This window comes from Saccostrea echinata, unplaced genomic scaffold (genome assembly GCF_033153115.1).
Source record: "Saccostrea echinata isolate AGI-Se365-2 ecotype Australia unplaced genomic scaffold, CSIRO_AGI_Sech_v1 ptg000029l, whole genome shotgun sequence".
NCBI classification, from domain to species: Eukaryota; Metazoa; Mollusca; class Bivalvia; order Ostreida; family Ostreidae; genus Saccostrea; species Saccostrea echinata.
In genome coordinates this window covers 14,706,694-14,728,382 of record NW_026889778.1, presented here as the reverse complement: position 1 = coordinate 14,728,382, position 21,689 = coordinate 14,706,694, and the positions used below count along the sequence as shown (strand labels likewise).

Below are 21,689 nucleotides of genomic sequence, written 5' to 3'. Positions count from 1 at the left end.
AAGATTCAACATATTTTTCCGCTCATGACTTAGTTTACAAAATGAATTTGGAATGGCCATTCTATGATTTGTTTTGTGTATGACTAGGTCTCTGGATCACACGCCGATTGATCCCCGGTGACCTCCTTTGCCACGCGCTATCGAGGGAGGTGTTACATAATTGTAAACACACAAGGTGAATGTAAAAGGCAGGCACTTAATGGCTGTGAATAGTCTATGCTTCAAAGTTATGTTTTATTTTCTCATTATATTGCTTGTTTTTATACGATAAGAAGAAAAGGTTATCTTTTTTCCCTTTTTTTTATTAGACTGGTTTATTCGACTTTGAAAAAAATGAAATAAAAGGAAAAGTTGTCAAAAAATAACTTGGAAATAAAGCACAAAACACTTCAAAAACCTTATTCTAAAGAATATTAGCATCTAATGTAGCCGGATTTATTATTTATAGTAAGTTTATTTTAGTTACACGCATGAAGAGCTCTCGTTTACTTGCTGAATGAAAACAGTAACCTGTATATGGGTCAAGCTTCTGGCGCATTTAAAACACAAGACTCGAACAAAATAACAATTTCATGAGATCAATAAGATGTTAAAGAACAACTTTTTTACCGACAGCCATTTCGAAATATTTACCGTTTTTGAGTTATAAAGCAAAAACTTTAAAGGGCTCCAGATCCCTAATTTTAGGGGCCAGCCCCTTTTTAGTGATGTCAAATGAAAGGCCTTAAAATTGTGCACAACTTTTATTCTACATGTCTTATCAAAATATTTTTAGTTTTAAAGATACAAAGGAAAATATGTGTAAATTTTCGCTCTTTTAGGCGTTCTAATATTTGACTCCTATATAGCGCCATTTTGAATACAGAAATCGAAAAACAAAACCCGATGTGCACAACTTCAATCCTTCTATTATTTAAATTCGGTAGAATTTCTGCTCCAGCTTTTGTAGTCTCGGAGCCTTTGTCTGGAAATGAAGACAAGTAATTTTTCATTTAAAGGGAAATAACTCAAAAGCGGAAGTGACTTTTTGACATGTTTGACAGCATTCCGATAGAGTTTTGTAACGTCTATAAACCCTGCAAATTTGAGCAAAATCCGTTGAGAAATGAGCGAGATATGAGGTCTCAAAGTTGGCGTCTAGGAAAAAGAAGAAGAAAAAAAAGAATAATAATCTTAACCATCAGAATCAGTAGAAGGTCTTCCGTTGGAAACGGAAGACCTTAATAATCTTAACCATCAGAATCAGTAGAAGGTCTTCCGTTGGAACGAAAGACCTTAATAAATCAAAACTTTAGACAAAGAAGTATGGATATTGTGGAGAGTACTAATGCTAAATTTAAATCAATTATTATTATCAGAATAAATCATAATATGCTTGTGAGTAAAAATCACATTGCTGATATTTTTTATCCACTTTTTCAATAGTTTTAAAAACAACTCTGTGTATAAGTTATGTTGTTAGCTGATCGAGGCAGACAGATCAGGGAAAACAGGTAGAAAATTCTGTAAGAACTAAAAAGAGGTTGTCTTTGCATAGTTTGAAAGAACATACCATATAAGCAGTATTTTTAGCGAGGATTCAATTTGGGCATTATTAGCGAGGGTTTTGAGACCGCTAAAATTGAATATAGCTAACAAATTTATTCCATACTAGTTGTAATAGCTATCTTTCTTGACATTACAAAATCGCTTAAATACTTCTTGTTAAAATTATATATCATTTTTTGGGGATAAATCGCTAAATTTGCGTCTCGCTAAAAGTCCACTCTTACACAACAACGACCCTTTCCCTATGAACAGATACCTAAAATGTGAGATTTGATGTCCAAGAATGAAGAAAACCTGAAATAGCAAATGTTTTGAGCTTATTCCTCCCTTTGATTGTAAAAACCCCATATATGTACACTCAATGTTTCTGTTACGCTATTGTCATTTATAACGTATTTCTCATTATAAGTACTCACTTAGTAAACATATCTGTAGTACAGGTATAGGAATGAAAATTATTTTTACAGCATATTTCATCTACATATACATTTTATCAAATACTTGAACCTTTAACACATAGGTTAAAAGAGAACATATTTATTTCTAATGTTTTAAAAAAGTTACAACAGATCAACAAAATTGACACACCCCCTCCCCCACACACACACACTTTAAATGCCATAGGTCTTTATTTAAATGAAAATTGGAATAATGATATTTAAGATTCAGAATTAACATAATTATGAAAAAAAAAAACAAAACAAGAAAGGTTCTGAAAGAAGATTAAAATTTGCACATGACTTAATTCTTAATTATAAGGTAAAAAGGGTATTTTTGAGCAAGAAGAGTTTTATAAAACGAAAAGAAGTATAAAATATTATGAACGATCTCTGAGAGGATAACATTGCAAAACAATAGCGTATGCAAAGTCTTTTTTTGTACATTCCTTCTTTAGATTACAATTACAAACGACCCCACACAAGAACTTCTGCAACAGACAAGTAGTTGTTCCATCCCTCCATAATCTGTATCTTTACATATCGACCGAATGTGTTAAATGGACAAAACACTGCGATCCGCTCCCCAGATCTGGTACAAGAACCAGTAAAATGGCCGCATAGATGCATGTCGTGCAAATCATTGCCTACTCTTATATCAACGTCATGAAGTCGTTCAACTGAAAAAAAATCAAATAACAAAAAATTATAGAATAATATAATATATGTATCTAGGCTAAATACAAAGTGAAATGAGATAAAATTCAAGAAAACCCCTGAATAAATTATCCATGTACCGTCATGTACCGGGTTTCTTCAGCGGGTGTAAAATTTGGCGCTTTGCTTTCTTAAAGGTATACAAATAATTTTAGAGAAAATCTTTTTCACGGACACTGGGTTTCGTGAATTTGCAAACTAATAACATAATTTGCTACCGCTAAACAGAAAAGTGCTTCAGGTATCGTAGATATTCGGATAGCTGTCAGATGGGTCTTTGTTAGGTTTGAATGTTTAAATATCAGTTTACTAAGAGTTCAAAGAATTTTAATGTTTACTGACAGACTGTTATTTTTCTTGTGTTTCAATATACTTACAAGCAGTGGTGTTAATTTAGCGATAAAAACTACAGCAGTATTCTACCAAATACTGCTGTATTCTACCAAAATCCTTAAATAAGCCAAATTTAGCACCCTGCTTAAAATCACGTTATACCCTAGTTGCCAGTTGCAAGAGTAAATGAAATTTTTCGTAAACGTACCACAACAGCCTCTCCTACCAAATACTTCTACTTCATGAATCGTGTAGTTCCTCCCAAGATCAATCCTAATCCATGGATTTTTTTCAAGGTCTGTGTGAGTGAAGTCCGTAAAGATACCGTTAACAGCATTATCTGGGACACTTCCCCATCTAAAGTCCGTGCTTTGCCTTACGGACTTTCCATATGCCACATTCGTAAGAACATTGTGGCCCATTGTATATTCTATTTTACTGTTGTAAGCTAGAAATAAGATAAATAACCAGTAACAAATCATTATTTCAAGCGAAAAATCTTCCTTTGTGTTGACAATTGCCTAAATCTTATGTTTCTCTTCAAGCGCGTTTCAGCTGCCGCTTTTAAACACAAGGAAGATCTTAGCAGAAGCGAACTTTTTAAATTGCGATAACAATTACGATAAGGAGGCACTTACAACCATTTACCTAGTACATTTTATGTACTTGTAATTACTTTAACTCTTATATAGAGGAAAAGCTTTTTTTGACCAATCATAGTCCTGAATTCACAGACTCTAAGTTCCATAGAAATGGTGAACTATATGGAGTAGAAGTGTGGATTACCATTTCAATGAACGCCATGATTGGTTGGGAGGAAACACTAAAAATAAGAGGACGATGGATTACATCGCCCACTTGAGCACTTTGGCTACAGAAAAGCATAAATCGGTTCAGTACAGAAAAAAATTAAATATATAAGTAATCACTTCCTTTTCTTTCCCCAACCCGAGACGGGCAGGGGAGGGGGCATAATTTAAACAAACTTGAATCTACAAAACCTGAGGATGCTTACTTATATCTATGACTTATATCATGTCTTTGCTGTTCTTAAGAAAAGTTTAAACGAATTTCAAATGTTTCTTATGTAAAACTTTGATCGCCCATTGTGAGCCCACCGAATCCAACCCCGGGGTTCATGATTCCAACAAATTTAAATTTATACTACCTGAGGATGCTTCCATACAAATATGATTAATCGTGGCTTTGCTGTTCTTGAGAACAAGGTTTTTAGAGATTTTTCCCCTATATACTCCAATATAAAAATTTTATTGCATAATGTGGCCCCATCCTAGCCCTGAGGGTCATGATTTGAACAAATTTGAATTTACATGTACACTACCCGGGGATGCTTCCCCATAAACATGACTTATCATGACTTTACTATTCTTGAGAACAAGATTTTAAAAGATTTTTCCTATATATAACTATGTAAAACTTTAATCTCTTATTGTGGTCCCGCCCTAGCCCCAAGGGTCATGATATGAACAAACTTGATTTTTCACTATGTAATGAAGCTTTTACAAGTTTCATCTTTTCTGGCCAATTTCAATTTGTGTCAATGCCGACCTCAAATTTTTTTTTCATAATTCTTTCAACTTTTTTTCACTGATTACTAGTGCACTGAATTTGAAAGCGTTTCCTTCCATATATCTTCTTTAGAATACAACGGAATATGGGATCTAAACCATCACCTCCTCTCAAGATGGGCTGATCAATCATAAATTTATTCTACAGACAAGGCTTTTATCTTAAGCAATTTCTTTGCAATATGTTCCTGCATTCTCGTATTTTTTTAACTACAAGTACAATTTTTTTCTTCTAAAATTTTCCTTGAAAAAACCATCTTTATCTGAATCTGAAGGCTAGTTATCATCTTTATTGAACAGTCCATCAAAACACTTTGCATGCACAGCTGCAGTAACACCTCCAGCTCAAAGAAATGGAGACCAAAATAACATTTATCTCAATATATAGATTTCAGTGCAGACAGAAGAATTTCTCCGGCTTTTGTATAAGACAGATTTGTAATCACTAAGTACATACCCATGAAGACTTTTACATATTACATATATCCAAAAATTTGGCTCATCTGATCATACACTAATACTACTCTTTATAAATATCTCTTAGAGATCTTAATAGGATAAATCTGGCCGGTAGCGGAAATGGAAACTGTAATATCCTGTCTGAAGCGATCAGTTTTACAATTCGGAATAAAATAGTCAAATGATTATTAAATACACTGATTGTGGGTAAAGGATTGATTAACTGACAATTCTTTGATTCAAGTAATTTTTCTCGACATACATGCTGTTGGCCTCGTGACATTCATTATAAAAGGATGTACAAAATGCATAATTATAGTCTTAAGGAGAAAAAAACGTTAAAGAGAGGAAAAGTTAAATGAGAAAGGGGAAGAGAAGGAGCATAAGAATTAAATAACTCCTGAACAAAGCCTTTATGCATCTTTAAATTCTCAGAACAACAGGAATAACTGCTGACAAATGGAGTAAAATATTCTAAATGACGGTCTAGAAAGAAATAATGATATTCACCTCTTCATATACTCTTCTACTTATTTTCCATAAGAAACATTCTACACAATAATCAGAGAATGGAGGCTTTGTATGGCTATTCAATAGCTTATGCTTCAACTTATTCACTTCCTCGAACCATATACGTAAAATGATACTTTTTATCAATTTTCCTCTCTTTCATTATTTTATTTTTTTCTAATAGACTTATTTTTGAATTTCAACTGTGTAGGAATGGGCTGATCCTCCTTGACCTATGATTTTGTTCTATTCTTATCTTGCGATAGAAGAAATACTTATTCGATTTTTTTTCTTCGTTTCTTGTGATAGAAGAAATACTAGATTTTTTACCCTTTCCTCTCTGACATTCTTAACGCTCTCCAAGAGATCAATGATAAGATTTTAAGATTAATGTACTCAGTTACATTCCGCATATCTTGATCAGAATAAGGAGGGAATTTTGATTTCGTTCTTGTTACGATTAAAAATGTAATAGATATAGAAATACACTCTACAGAATCAAAAGCTCACTTGATAAAATAAAACTGAAATTGAGAACTTCAGTCTTTCAATCAAGTGAAATAATATTCATTTAATCGACAAACATGTGTGCGGCATTTTATTTTCAGATTTGTCGTGAAAATTGTAATCAATCAATGAAAAGGCGCATCAACATTACGAAAAACGTTTATGAAGCAGAGAGGAATTCTCAGACTTATAAAACTTAAGATGTGCCAAAAATTCACATTCTAACATTTAAATGTATTCACAATTTCCAATGATAAAATAAATGACATGTACAAGTTTGCATTTTTTCATTAGGTTAGCATGTTTGTAAATGTCCTGAAAATATCTCACCTATAACCATTTATATCTTTCAAATGAAAGATGAAATATTATCCTTTATACCGAATAAAGATCACAATAAATGGTGGTGAAGGTGCAAACTCTTAACTGCTAAACCGTGTTGTTTTGCAAAATAATTTAATTAAAAATAAAGTTTAGAAATATCTATTGAAACCAATCTTTAGCTGAAAACATTTTCATTTCATACTAATTTTCCGTTTGACTTTGGATACCTTCAATATTTTAGAAGCGATGTACTGGTACATGTATGTTTGTGATCGTAACTTTAGATTTAAAGAGAAAAAAAGAATGTTTGGCTTCATCGATTGAACCATCATATTTTTTGACCAGCCAAGTACTCTTACAAAGAATAAAGAAAATGATTTTAAAATACAAGTTTTCCCAAATGCTACTGATTGTATACGTTGTGCTACAGGTTATCTACTAACATATAATGCATATGTCTTCATAAAATATCAGGGATTTTTTATAAATTACACTCTATGAACTTAATATGCAAACTTGTTTAAAAATGTGATATTTTGTTAACATGGTTATGCGTTAAATACTGGTATTCTTGTATCATAATCAGTTGTTGATTATCTGTACGTAGCTCATACTTTTCTTTGCATGTTTTCACACAAGGATATTTGAAACTTGGAAAGTATTTTAATTATAGTTTAATAGATGTAATTTTAGACAAATGAATATATTTTATGTATACATACCTCTAAGGAATATACTTAATAATTCAGAGAGTTTATGTTTACTTGAAAAAAAAACCCTCTTATAAATATTTTACTTCAGACGAAGTAAGTTACTTTCATAACTAATTGAAAATGAAACAACGTAACTGTCTTTTTTAAGTTTCGCAGATTTACAATGTCCAAATTGGCTGTCTTTGCCATGGAATAAAAAATGTGCAACTTTAAAAAGGAAATGAAATTTTGCAAAATGGTCAATGTTATTTGTTTCCATTACTTTCAGTTTAAACATTTCACCTCTGGGGTCGGTTCGGGCTAATAAAGGGTGTTTTTTTGCTTATAATAACTATTTGTTTGATTATTCTTCATATTTGTTCAACAATGATATATATTTGATAATACATGTATTTTGATTTTATGATTGATTTTCATATTCATAAAATTGTAATCTATATGGAAAACCGTGCAAAAAGAAAGATGAAAAAATTAATTTCTTTACCTTGTAATTTACATGCAAAATATATTGTGAATTATATTTGAAGAATCATTAGATTATCTAATATAAATCACGACATTATCAAATATAAATAACACATAAGTGCATATAAATCAATTTTAAAACAGTAATATATCTAACAACTTTTTCGAATTCAAACTGAATTTCCCAAATAAATATAAAGATTATCCAATATTAATTTAAACATTTAATTATAAAATAACAACTTTTTGTATGAATATGAATTAATAACATGTATTCCAATATGAAAATTATAATTTCAAATTACAATTATACATGTCAAGAAAATGTCAATGAACAAATACAATCCAAATAGAAAAAACAAAGAAGATGGTCGAACAAGGAAAGCAAAATGCATATTATGCGACAAATATGATAGCAAAAAATTAATCTAATTAATGCCAAAATTTTCATCGATATTCCATTTTACAGTAATGTTTACTTTATGTAAAATCTCCACAAATCGCAAAAATCTCACAAAATTTGAAATTATTCGCCTATGAAATAGCATACATATACCAAAAAGAGCAAAGTGGGGCAATCCCACATGAATGGGTCTTCGCTCCATATTTTGAAAGATTATATTTAAAAAAAAACTTACAAAGATACATAGCGGGTTCCAGTAATAAATGTTCTACAAAACCTCTTTCTTTACTTCTCACTAAAATGTTTACTGTATTGAAGGAGCAACTTCAGGAGTACTGTACAACAGTATATTCTAGAAGTGGTGTAAATCAGATGTGGATACTTAAAAACTCCAAAAAGCTTTTGGAAAATTTGAAATCACAAAATTTTACTTAGATCATTAGCCTCAAAACGTACGACTTTCAACACTTTATACAACCATTCCCCACGATAAATTGGCCCGCGTGGCGCAGTGGTTAGAGTGTCAGCTCTAGAGTCGCGAGGTAAGGAGTTGATCCTCACGTCGCGGGTTCGAATCCCACTGTGGGAGGTTGAGACCGATCCTTCGGATGAGACCGTATAAACCGAGGTTCCGTGTCGCAGGAGGTGCTAGCACGAAAAAAATCCCTCACTGCTCAATGGCTGTAAGTGCCGAGTATAGGACAAAATTTGCAGCTCTCCACGGGCAAATGGTGGCGTCTCCATATGAGTGAAAAGTTCTCGAGAGGGACGTAAAACAACATACAAACAAACAAACCCACGAAAAATTGAAGTCCAGACTTTTTAACATCATAAACAGCTGTTTTTTCAATAAAAATGGAACTCGTAAATATACTTTCCTTGTCATTGGTCAATTACAAAATTATTTTGTTAAAAAGCACTCTGATTGTAGACTTAAGTTCTATGAAGTTGATATTAAAAAGATGCTTGAGTTTCTGATTGACAATATATACGTAGTTTTCTGAGATCAGGTCTTCCAACAATCTGTCGGAATTCCCATGGGTACCAATTATGTCTCTCAGTTGATTTGATTAGCATAAACATGCTCTACGTTTGATCAATTTCTAAAACGAGACAAGCTATTGAAAACAAGTTGATGAAACAAGGATATCAACAGTCTGGTTTGAAGTCATCATTTCTCAAGTTTTACGGTCGATACAATGACCTTGTCAGCACAAACAACCTATCATGAATCGAGTCAAATGCTGACTGACGTTTTGCGTAGTAATTGTTAGGCCATTATTTATACACTGAACTGTCGACAGATTTTTTCCGTTTTTTTTTTTATTATGACAAGAAGCAGACGGCAGGTGTGACCGGTCGGCAGGGGATGCTCACTCCTCATGGCACCTGATTCCAAATGTGTATAAAATTATACATTCTTCGGTTAACATAAACATAAAGCAAAGACTCACTTTTCTTTAAAAATACACTTTCATGACATAACATTCGTATCTTTCCCATAAATATTTGAAGTCCACTTAGTCAAGACCCCTTTCACAAACGTGATTTCAATGCCGATATTTGTTATGAGCGGTATAGTGTAGTGCATGGTTAGCGTGGTAGTCTCAAAGGAAAAAAATATACTCAGGATTTTTATTGCTTGGGTTCGAACCCCAAGAATACCTTTTTTTTTAAAATCATAAATCGATTTTTGCTGGAAATATTTTCCACAGAAAAGTGTTGTTTCTTTTCTTTCAAAACTTTAAATATAAATATATAATATATTTCACAATATTAGAGAAATGGCATTGAAATGGTAAGAGATCTGTTCTGATAAGGAAAAAGCAGTCTACTTAATCTAACAATCTCTGTTTTATTAGGGAAAAACCCTTATCCCTGCTTTAAGTAGGTATATTAGTTAATTATTTAGGCACTTTATCTTTTAAAATATTGGAGATAGGAGCAACAAGTACTTAATAGCTTATCTCTATCTTTTGATAAGAGGTCCCTTTATTGTTTCAAAATATAACCACAGGCTCTTAACGTTCAAGTGACGGGACGATGTATGCTTTTTTTAATTCATTGGGGAGAGGGGATTTATTTTTGAAGATAAAATATTATGCTAAATGCCTTCGGTGTAAATATAAGCAGTTCTTTTACTTACAACGTAAGGGCATAATCGGAATTTCAAAGGAAGGACCTATAGAAGAGAACAATTTCCTGGAAAAAGTCACAATTCAAAAATCAATGTCCATTAGATACATCTATATGTCCATATATACATACATGTATGAGGTAAAACCACGAAGTACCAAAAATTGGTCCTGACACTTGCATGAATGAAATTTTCTCAAATAAAACCATATGACCTGTAGGTAAAAATACAAATTATTTTTTAAAAATATATTTTCTAGTTTTCTTTTTTCACAATCGTTTAAATTTGATATTGTGTTCCAAGTGAATACCACAGAAAAACATAACATAACACGATATATTATAACGTCATGATGTCATTTTTTTTAATAAGAAGGTAATACATGAACGTTAATGGAATAGAATCCAGCAAAATAGACCTTTATTCAACAATTTGGGAAAATTTTAACTTGGATAATAAGTAAGATGAATGACCCTAGATTAATTGATGAATGTTCATTAAGGCATGCATTGATCTACAGAATAGTGGGTGTTTAATTGCCTTCGCTCGGGACTTATTTGGGCTGCATGGGTGCTAGTGAGGCCCAAATCGTGGAAAAACAAGCCAAAATCTGGGGAGGACCCGGTACATGTACATATATACTTTAATATGTTATATGTTGACATATTTTTGAGCTATGGGTATGTGAGGTATGATTAATTAGCCCCCAAGAAACTGGCCCAACGTATCTGTTTTTATTGACCTCATGTATATGTCTACCCCTTCAGTACATGTTTGGCCTTAAAAAAAACTACCCTCTGCCACCTTGCTGTGTGACTTCATGATATGCTTGATGATACTGGCATCATTATTCTGGACAAGATGTGGACGAATTGCTGATATATAAAGTGGCCAGTTCTTCACACAATGATCGTTGGCTTCACTAAAGGGCGTCTCTTATGTAAGCTGAAAGACTGTCTTTGAAAATGAAAATATCCACGCTTGTTAATATAAATATATGTGCTTTCGAAAAACAAACTTCTTTGATTACCATCTGGACTATTACTCTTTCCAAAAAGATTTTAGGCAATCTGTCTTGTTTGATGCTGTATGACGTCAGAACGTTGATATGCTTGAAACCTAAATTCCCGAACACAAATCTTGAGAAAGAGCTGATCGTAACAAAACCTAAACATCTTCGATAACTTCATTGATTTTGATGCATTGAAAAGTGTGTAAAGAACTTGATTGGATTCGCCTCCTCTGATTATCAGGAGGAATATGGCTAAACATGTCCTTAGGGATCTTGTTGGAGTAGAAGGAAACTTTCCCTCAATGTGATTATCAATTCTAAAAAAGTTTAAACCGACAACAACATGAATCTACCCTCACTGTACATATTCTCGTCCATCGGTACATCTTGTCATCGAGGACATATGTGCCAAACCGACCCGAACCTTTCTTTTCCCCTGCAAAATAAACGAGAAAATGCTCCTAACATAACGGCACGTATTGGAGTGTATTTGCTTTTAGAGAAAGAGAGAGGGGGCAAGCATGCATGGCAGACAGATAGATAGATAGAACAACTGTATTTATCTATAACATTTTTCCAATAAGGCAAAGCGTAGGTTTTTAATTCAATGAAAAATGTGTCTTAATTTTGATGAGGATCGATGCACATCATTATGATATGTAAAGATAATAGAATGCTGGGTTTTATGTATCTAATGAAGTTACATGTACCCCTAATTCAGCCTTTTTTCTCGTTGTATATTGTAGGAGATTGAATGTTAATTTTAGTGTTTAGCAGTGATACATGTAATTAATAGATGATATTTATTTGTGATCCTAATTGAGATTATGATAGTGGTATTGATCGCCTTTGTTAGGTCTTTTATTTAAAACCTCGTGTAAAACAAGTTACATACTTTTAAGTACTTTTAAGTCATACCATGATATTGGTTCAAAACTATTCGGTCAATGAATATGAATTTTTAACAGTGACAGTTCATGTAATTTTTGAAGCTTAAAGATAACTGTACAGGTATGAACAATTTGTCTTCCACATAACCCCTTAACTCTCCTGATCATTGGTTAGGTTGTGGCAACTATGTGCCTGATAAGTTTTTTTTTGTATTTATTTTTTGTTTCTAAGTTCTTCCTTGAAGACGGAAGACCTTCTATTGATTCTCCTGTTTCTTTTTCTTAAAATGATAATAAATAAAATATAGGTAGCACTGTTCCTTCGCCACGCGCTCCACTCTTTGAAGTTAAAATTGCGGGTCTTTCAGTTGAGACATCATAAACTGAGGCCACGTATCACCTTTGGCGATGGCACGATAAAGATCCCGCACTGCTCAATGGCTCTGAGTGCCTAGTAAAGGTTTAAATTTGAAGCCCTTCACCGGTATATGGGGACATCTCTGTATGAGGGGAAAATTCTCAAACGGGACGTAAAACAAAATAAAATCAATGGACAAATCTTTCAAAATTTGATGCTTTACACTCCAATTAAAAATATTTCGTGCCTTTTTCTAGCATTATCCATCAGTGATAGATATTAAAATGGATGATTACGGTTTATCTGAACAATTTAAAAGAGAATATACTGTTGAAGTGCCAATTATAATTTCATTTTACCCCCCCCCCCCAAAAAAAAAAAAAAAAAAAAAAAACAATCTTAAACAAAAGAATGTCATTTTTGATAATATTGGAATTTGTTATTTCATCAGGGCTTAAACTTTTTTTCGTGGCCGTCTTTAAACCTTTGGCTTTTATGATTTATGCTCACTCCACCATGGCACGTGATCCCACCTCTGATGTTTTTTAGAGGTCCGTGATTGCTCTGCTTCAAATTTGTATTGTTTCAATGGATTTTTTTATTGATAACTGTTCATTATCTTTATATTTCCTTGTTTCCATTGTTTAACATCAAAACATGTAAATGTTATATGGATGTGAAATCGTTAATAACTGGTAAACTCAATCTCTTATATCGAGCAGGTTTATTTTTGTTTTACCATGTACAGACGCAAATATCCTTTCCCCGGCACTCAGACAGTCGTCTTTCTCTAGACAGTATCATTGCAAAGTGTTTCACTAATAATTTGTACAATCAATGTACATTTAAATAAGAAATAAAGTTATATCTTATGTGGCTCAGTCTCCATGCATGTTTGATTCATTTTTAACGTCAAAATGTTTGAACGAGATTTGAATGTAAAATGGTAAATCACTGGCAAACTCGACTTGTCACATCGGTCGGGTGTATCTTTGTTTTACCTTGTTCAATGGAAAATCATCAATGCCTACTCTTACGTTTGCAATCAACTACTTTACTCGAAGAAATGTATAGCCACTGTGGTCCAGTATTAGTGGAAGGCAACGCTGATATATTTAAAACTGTCTCGGTAAAGGCTTCATTTTTCTGAAAATCCCCTTACACTACGTACTATAATAGTAAATTATAGCTTACTATAGTTTACTATTGTTACATGTAACTATATTGATAACTTTGACACCGTATAAACTATAATGATAACTTCGACACTTTGATTTACAATTGTGATCACTAAAATGACAATATAGTGATAACTTTTATTTATTATAGTGATCAATTTGAAATCTCCGATTTACTGTAATGTTTATCAAATGTAGGCTGTTTTAAGGTGATATTTAGTTTTACTGTTTGACATGCTTAATTAATGCTATTCATATAATATTATGGGATTTACTCACACAAAAGAGGCCAAGTAAAATGGAAGAAAAACAATGTTCATCTTTTAAATAATTAGCCAGAGTAGTTGTTGAAAATATACAATAAAATGCACTGCATGCAACGTGCTTTTGGAATAATTTGAAATACAAGACATCAATAGGTAAAATGAGAAAATCTGTAAAACTGCTTATCTATGGTATGAAATTAATTAAGACTTCAATGACAGAAAATTATAAAGAGTTGTGATCATAAATCTTAAACTTTGATTTACTGAACTGATAACTATGACACTATACATGTAGGTATAACAATGACCTTATAGTGATCACTATAACACTTTGGTGATAACTTTGGAAACATTGATTAACTAAAGTGATCACTATGTCACATCTTTATAACTTTTCAATTTCAAATTTGAAACTTTAACTATAGTTAACTATCGTGAAATAAAATATTTTGATATGAAATAAACAATCAATAAATATTTCAAAAGGTCGATTCCTGCATCAATAAAATATTTATACTCTAGAAGGCCCGGTAAAAAAAAATATAGATATGTCTCGGACGTGTTATAAATTTTACCGCTTTCAAAATACAATGTCATTTCATTCTTCAAATATGTATCTATCATCATTGTAGTGGACAGTATATAAGGAACTTACACTGCCTCGCTAGTGAGCTAGCTTTACTAGTGACTAGATAGGGTCGCCTTTTATAACATGCAAGATAAGCAACGGTGAGCTGGTATAGCCCATGGATGGGTGACTGCTTCACGTTAGAATTATTTTCATGGATATTGTGCATAAACTTTTCATGAGAACAAAGTGAGCAAATATCCTCAACCCAAAATGAATAGCTTTAAAATTGGTATAAATTACACCAAGGACAAGAATACACACATCTCGCCAAGTTTCTACAAGAAAAATTGCATTCAACGGATAATGATATGACATTTTGATTCCTGCTGTCTGTACTGTTGTTTGAAATGTTGTTTTTATTCCTACAGTGTATAGCTTAATTTCAAGATCTTTATTCAACATTGAACAAGAAATTTAAGTCTATGATAGTTCTCAAAATCGTTGAAAGAAGATGTCTGAAACAATTGTAAACTTTTGAGTTGACTTTGCTTGAATTCAAAGCCCTTATTATCAGAAATTGAAAAGCGTACAGAAAGCACTTAAGAATTAAATAAAAAATTTTGTATTTGAATATGACATGGGAAGAACATTATGATTTATTATTCACTGTATTAACATTTTATTCAAATATTAAGCATCTGTAAACAAAACAGTAGAAAAAAATGTCCTTATGTACGATTCAAAATTTTTATATGAGAAATGAAAATCTATAAATCGATAATACAATATTGTTTTTGTCACCTTGAACGATAGAAAATATTAAATTGTTTTATGTAAGCGCGTGATATTTACATGATATCTTTCATTTTCAGTCTATTTATAGTAAACAGCTGTGCGAACACATATTTGTTCCCTGTTTTGGTTCCTCGCGGAAAAGTGAAGTACAGAACATGTATCATTCTATAAAACAAAATTACAGAGTTAATAAGCAAGCTGGGTTAAATATATTTCCTCCCTCGTGATGAAAGGTCCAATGTTGCCAACTTTCAGAATTTGTGGATAACATGATCGAGCGATAGAATTGTACTGATTTTCCATTCAAGGATTTGGTCAAATAACACTCCGAGATTTTGTACAAGCTTCACACCATGAATAACATTACCTCCAAAGGAAATGGTATATTCTTTATTAATCTTTTAGTCTATATTTCGGAGAAAAACATTATTCTATGCGAAACCAGTATACATTGAAATATGTTTTATGCATTTTACACTTCTAGGCCCAGAGTTCTTCTGTATTATTGCATTGCTGTTGTGTTTTCCAAATGACGTGAGAAGTAAAAACTTTTCTATGTAAGTATTTCTGTGAGAAGATCTACAATAGAAATTAAAAAGAATATAATATTCTGGAATGAAATCATTAGAGAGTTGCTGTCTGTCAAGGTTTTGTCATATCATGTTGGTTTAGAGATTTGTTATACAATGTACATGTGTAACTGTAGGATTTAAAAGCATCTTATTTTAGAATTTATGATTTAAGTGCAAATGACATAAATATTTCTTTCCATAAATGTAGGAATCTAGGAATTTATAAGCAATTGCAACGCATAGACTCAAGGAATATTTGGTATAGATATAAGAAAAATAATTACACGATACGACATTCTGGTATTTGCCAATAATTATGCTGTAATATTTTTTAATCATTTTAAAACCAATGTAATTATTCATGTAAAGTAGATCTTTTACAATTCAATTTAGATGTTTAGAAAAAACAATGGAGTTGTTTGAAAGATTTGACGGTTGTAATGCTAAATTCGGTAAGTACTACTAAGTAATATAAAGATGAAAATAAAGAGCTTGTAATAGATTCATTTTGATATAATAATTTATTTCGTGTTTGTATTTAATTATATTGATAACATATAGTTATAAAGAATTCACCAATTTATTTACTAGTTACACAATCAATGCACGGTAGTCTATGAAATAAAACATCTGCTACAAACTATATTTGTATTGCCACAAAAAAAAGAAGTTTGATAAGGTATTGAACTTTTTTGTAGTCGTCGGTTCTAAAGAATGATCCTGGATTTATTTAACGGGTCTCTCCGTAGGGTTTATATTAGTGTTAATGATTTCTGTTGAATATGCTTTAGTCAAAAGAAATATGTACAATGTACTGTAGTATATATCTATATTACATATTTTATAAATTACGTTCTTGTGACTTTAAAAAAAGGTAGGATGAAAAATGAGCAGTTTTAAATGACAAGGTGAAGAAAACGAACAGTGATCGATCTCATAAAAATATGTAATCAATATGGGCAATGTATTGATTACATCAACATTGAACAGGGCATAAAACACTGACTCCTGGAAATTTCAGAGGTGTGATCAGGGATCAGATCATATTAAGATGATATTTGTAGTTTGTAAGGGTCTCAGTAGACCAACATTACTTTTAGCATGGAAGAGGAACAATGTCTCTTAACAAACAACTGTGATGTGCTTAAAAATGCAATAAATTAAATTTTATACCATAAATGATGCAAACAGCTTTCTACATGTGCATATTTTCCTCCTAGCTAAATGCTTACATAGTTATATTAACTTTTTTCGCGTAGGGTGCGTATTGGTACCCATTTACATTATATCAACTCAAAGTGAAGATGATATAACTTTATCAGTCACTTATAGATCTAGACAAAAATGCATATAGTTTTACATTAGCATAATTAAGTGTGTCTACGTTGGGATTCAATGCCAGGGTGAAGTCTCTGCACAGGGTATACATGTAATAATCATTATGACATTCTAAAAAAAAAAATCCCCAATTTTTTCATAAAATTTGGGATTATCATAATTTGGTCATAAGTATTAATAATAATAATGATTCTGTTTTATCAACACATTTGTCCAGTGCCAAAATATTACCTTTATCATATTTCTTTCTCCCTGTGGAGCTTCAGCTCAAAATTATTATTGAAAAAATGCAACCCCTTTAGAATTCGGAGAATTGAAAACACATTAAATTTTATAAGCCCACTGGGCCTCTACAAAGGGTTCTAAATCAGTTTTAAAATGGGTATCTTGAAAATAAACAATAGAGTAATTTTTCTGTTTTATACAAAATCAATACATCTTTTCTTTTCGATGGTATCTTTAGCCCTTGATAATTAACTGTTGCTATTTTTATCGTACCCATTGCTTTGTAAAAATAAAGCTAAGTAAACCACATTCATACTAGCCTTTCATACGAACAATTTCACTGAAAAACATCAGACAGAAAAGAAAAAACAAACAAAAATGCAAAAAAAAAAACGAAAAAGACAAAAAAGAAAGAAAACAGAAAGTCTACAAATAGACTTTAAGTTGGCACTGAAAATCAGCTGTGCCTGTGGATCATAACTCGACAGAATCAAACCGGAAATTTTTAGTGTGACGGTTACGCAGCGCTGTTAAAGTGTACTACGAAGAAATCAACGGAATATAGACGCGGGCACAAATAGATATCTTTTTAAATAGAATTATGTTTTTGAAGCTATTACATTATTAGAGGACTTTAATTTCAATTGAGATAGCATAGTATACCCTACTCTGTATTCAGTCTAGTTTGGTCACCTTATTTGACGGCCACGTGATAAATGCATATACTGTGTACTGCATGGAGGTCATAAACAAATTTCAATATCGCAAGGGCATAACCTAGTTCGAATTAAAAATTCAAGAGATAAATTGTTTCTACATATTTTTTTTTTAATTTCTGGAAAGTGCTGCCGCTTCAAATAGAACTCGCATTTTTTTTAATTAAAATTTCATGTAATTGGGCTAAAGTTGAAATACGTATGACCTTTACCAAGTATTTTACGTATTAAGTAAGTAATGCTTCCGATTCCGGGAAAGCAGCAGCACTTTTCAAATTAAGGAATATTTCATTTATGTATGTTCAAAAAATTGTCAAGATCTATTAAGTGTGTGCCCTTGCAAAAAGGCAACTTAATGAGGCACCTCGATTTTAGACATGCTAACCGCGTACACAGAACACGATAAAATTAATTCAATACACTCTCCATAATTATTGAACAATGGCACTAAACAAAGGTTTCACATTGGTATAAATGGTCAATCTAACATCTATAGCTAATATTCTATTTAATAATAAAATGCATTTTTCACCGTGAAAAAATTATTTGACCCGCCTCTCACTGATGACGTCATCTCGACAAGTGCATTGCGATCAGTGACTTGTTTATACCTTGTTGTGTAGGATTTAACTAATGACAAAATTAAATGCAGTGGTAAGATTTGAGGTATTTCATTACTCTTATGCACTTTAAAATCGCAAAATTATTTCATTTTCTGGTATTGTGAGGAATTGCTGTTTTTGTGTGATGTCACAGTAAACTTTTCCAGTGTAACTTAAGCCCTGCCCCCTTTATGCAGCCTTCACATTGCTGCGTATTAAGGACCTAATCGATGGAGGAACGTTTTATTCTGGAAAGAAATCACTTAATTACATTTTCAGATTTTTCGTCCAAATCATCTGTTTTATCGAATTGAACTCTTTTTTCACTTCCCTCGATTTTTGCATATAGAACCGTTGAAGTACCAGGTCGATTCAATGTTTTCTCGTTCAAGAACGTTATTGATAAGACTTAGTACAATGTATAGAATTATAAGCGAAATTTTCAGGCTTGAAAATAAACAGTACAAAAACTATAAGCATCTGGATAGGCTCCAAAAAATTCTCTGCTGGAGTTTCCCACCATTCAAGATGGAAGCTAGATTGGGGGGAAACAACTCTTTCATTTTTAGGAATAAATTTTTCTGTTGACCTTGAAATTATTGATGATTAAAGTTTTAAATTACAATTCCCCAAAAAACTTCTGAATCAATGATTCAGTAGTGGAAACGACGCATTTTAACTCCAATTGAATGGGTAACAGTAGCAAGAACTTTAATTGTACCAAAATTAAACCATCTATTCATTTCATTACAAAATCCTAGTGAAAAAACCTTAGCAACACAAAAGTTGTCTAGACTCGTATGGGGGTCGAAAAAGATTAAACGCGAAGTTGTTACGCAACACCAGACACTGGAGGCCTTAATATGGAAAATCTTAAAAATTCCATATTATTTCTAAAATGTTCATGGCTTCAAAGGGTTATTTAAGGAAGTCACTTATGGTTGAGCATTTTTGAAATAGTATATGGACAAGATGTGGTGGATAAGTTATTGCATATGGGTGACTATTTTGTGTTAAAAATATGTACAAGAAACAAATTTTGGAAAGATGTCTTAGAGTCTTGGTTATTTGTAATTACTAATTCTTTTGACAGGTCAAATCTTACACATTCTGAAATTCTGTCAACGCCAATGTGGTTCAACTCTTGTATTAAAGTGAATAAAAGAATTCTTTTATAAAGAATGATGCAAAAAGGTGTCAAAATTATTGGAGATATTTTAGATGTCAATGGATTAATTTTGTCTAGATAGAGATTTGAGGAAATATACAAAATTCATCATGTTTGTTGTATGCAATATAACAGTATTATTGGTGCTATGTCGAAATTTTTGAAAGAAACGAAAGGGAAAATGTTATAAACTATAACGTCCTTGTTACATAAAAAATTGATATTGACTGAAAAATTTACAAAACATATTTATGAAAGTATTAACACGAAGAATGTAAAGCCTACTGCTTTTTCAAAATGAAATTAAGAAATTCTTTTAAGGAGCTTACAAGAGATGGAATTGAAAGATATTTTTGAAGTGTGCTTTAAGGTATCTTCAAGCTCTGATGTCCAATGGTTACAGTTCAGAATTTTACATAAAATACTACCCGTAAATTACTACCTACAAAAATGAAATAAAAGAAAATTATGTTTGCCTTTTTAGTAGCAATAAATGCGAAACCATTCTGCGTGTATTTTTCATGTGTAAAGATGTTTTACATATATATGGAATGACCTTAGTCTACATATTTACACTGTATAATTCTACATCAAACTGTGTAGGTTTAAATGTTCAAAATGTAACTTTTGGAGAGTTGCCTTTTTTAATTTCAAACTATGTTATAAATTTTATAATATTATATGCTAAACAGTATATTTTTCATTGTTTAAAATGATAAAATGCCAAATTAAAATGGAATGGTAGCCTATTTAAAAATGTACTATAATATAGAAAATGCATATGTGTTAAAAATTTAACTGCTGATAAATCTGTATGGACACAATGGAAAACTATGTTGGAAATTTAACTGCTAAGAGAAGAAATGAATATTAAGAAACACAGACTGCGTACATTTTGCCTTTCCATAAAAATCGTGTAAATATTGCTAAAATATTTAATATTTTTTATGTTAAAATGAGGGAAGAGCGGAAGTGTGTGTGTATGAAAAAAGAACACAGAAATAAAGCATTAAAAAGGTGGGAATGCATATAGTGAGTTTTACTTACAGGAGGAAAAGTGGTATAAAATTTGATTTTAAAAAGATTTTTGAGGATAAAACAAAGCAATATTCCCTTCCCTGGATGCTTGATAAACCATGTTTTAACATGTATTTTACACTGTAACAAGTCAAGACAGTCCTATTGACTACATGATATAATTCCTCATCAAGTACCTTTAGCAAATTTTCTTTTTATATCTATACTAAAATTATCAGCCACATGTCTAGCGCAACCTGTGGTTCTTCAAATACCAAATAATGTCATATGGAGTGATAATTTTTGGTGGCAGTTTTATTCTGATTCATAAATTACCCAATGACTTGGTCTGCAATGAAGACCCTAATGAGTTGATAACCCTTAGCTTATTTCAGTCATTTACTTTGGTAAAATGCTGAGTCATTCTAATGAGATGCATTCCTCCTAACATACTAGTAAGCTGTAGTCTTTTGAAATAAAAATTCCACAGTATACATATTCAGACTGTATATACATGGGCTTTTATTAACCTTTTAATAAAAAGTTAGTTGTGTTGAGTGGCCATTTTCATTTTTCTTTCAAAATGGCAAATGTCTGTTTTATCATTCTTTTTTTATCTTGAAGATAATGGTTGCCAAACAGATATCTTATGCAAACCAGAAACGACAAATTGTGTTGGCTTTAAAACATTTTTGGGATTAAATTTGTCAATTAACATAGAGTGGCAAAATTCGACGATTCTACAAAAAGTGCGAACAGTACCAAATGTATGGAATATGAAATGCTACTGTCATCGACTGAATATACACTGCAATGTTCGTAATCTGATTTTGATGGGG

General features: G+C 31.8%; 1 protein-coding gene across 1 annotated transcript; it reads right to left on the bottom strand.

The window, feature by feature from the left end:
• Window positions 1-2,069: 2,069 nt before the first annotated feature.
• On the bottom strand, window positions 2,070-3,519 carry LOC133194544 (fucolectin-like). Its single transcript, XM_061330491.1, has 2 exons — window positions 3,244-3,519; window positions 2,070-2,665 (listed from the first exon to the last, which is right to left on the bottom strand). Exons 1-2 carry the CDS (start codon window positions 3,515-3,517, stop codon window positions 2,451-2,453), a joined length of 489 nt encoding a protein of 162 aa, XP_061186475.1. The 5' UTR covers window positions 3,518-3,519; the 3' UTR covers window positions 2,070-2,450.
• Window positions 3,520-21,689: the final 18,170 nt, after the last annotated feature.

What these genes read in the sequence shown, in the direction of transcription:
- LOC133194544 (XM_061330491.1), bottom strand. Translation starts at nt 3,517, where the DNA reads ATGATTTGTTACTGGTTATTTATCTTATTTCTAGCTTACAACAGTAAA. An exon ending in TGGTAGGAGAGGCTGTTGTG is followed by an intron (nt 2,666 to 3,243) that starts GTACGTTTACGA and finishes ATTTTTTTTCAG; the next exon opens with TTGAACGACTTCATGACGTT.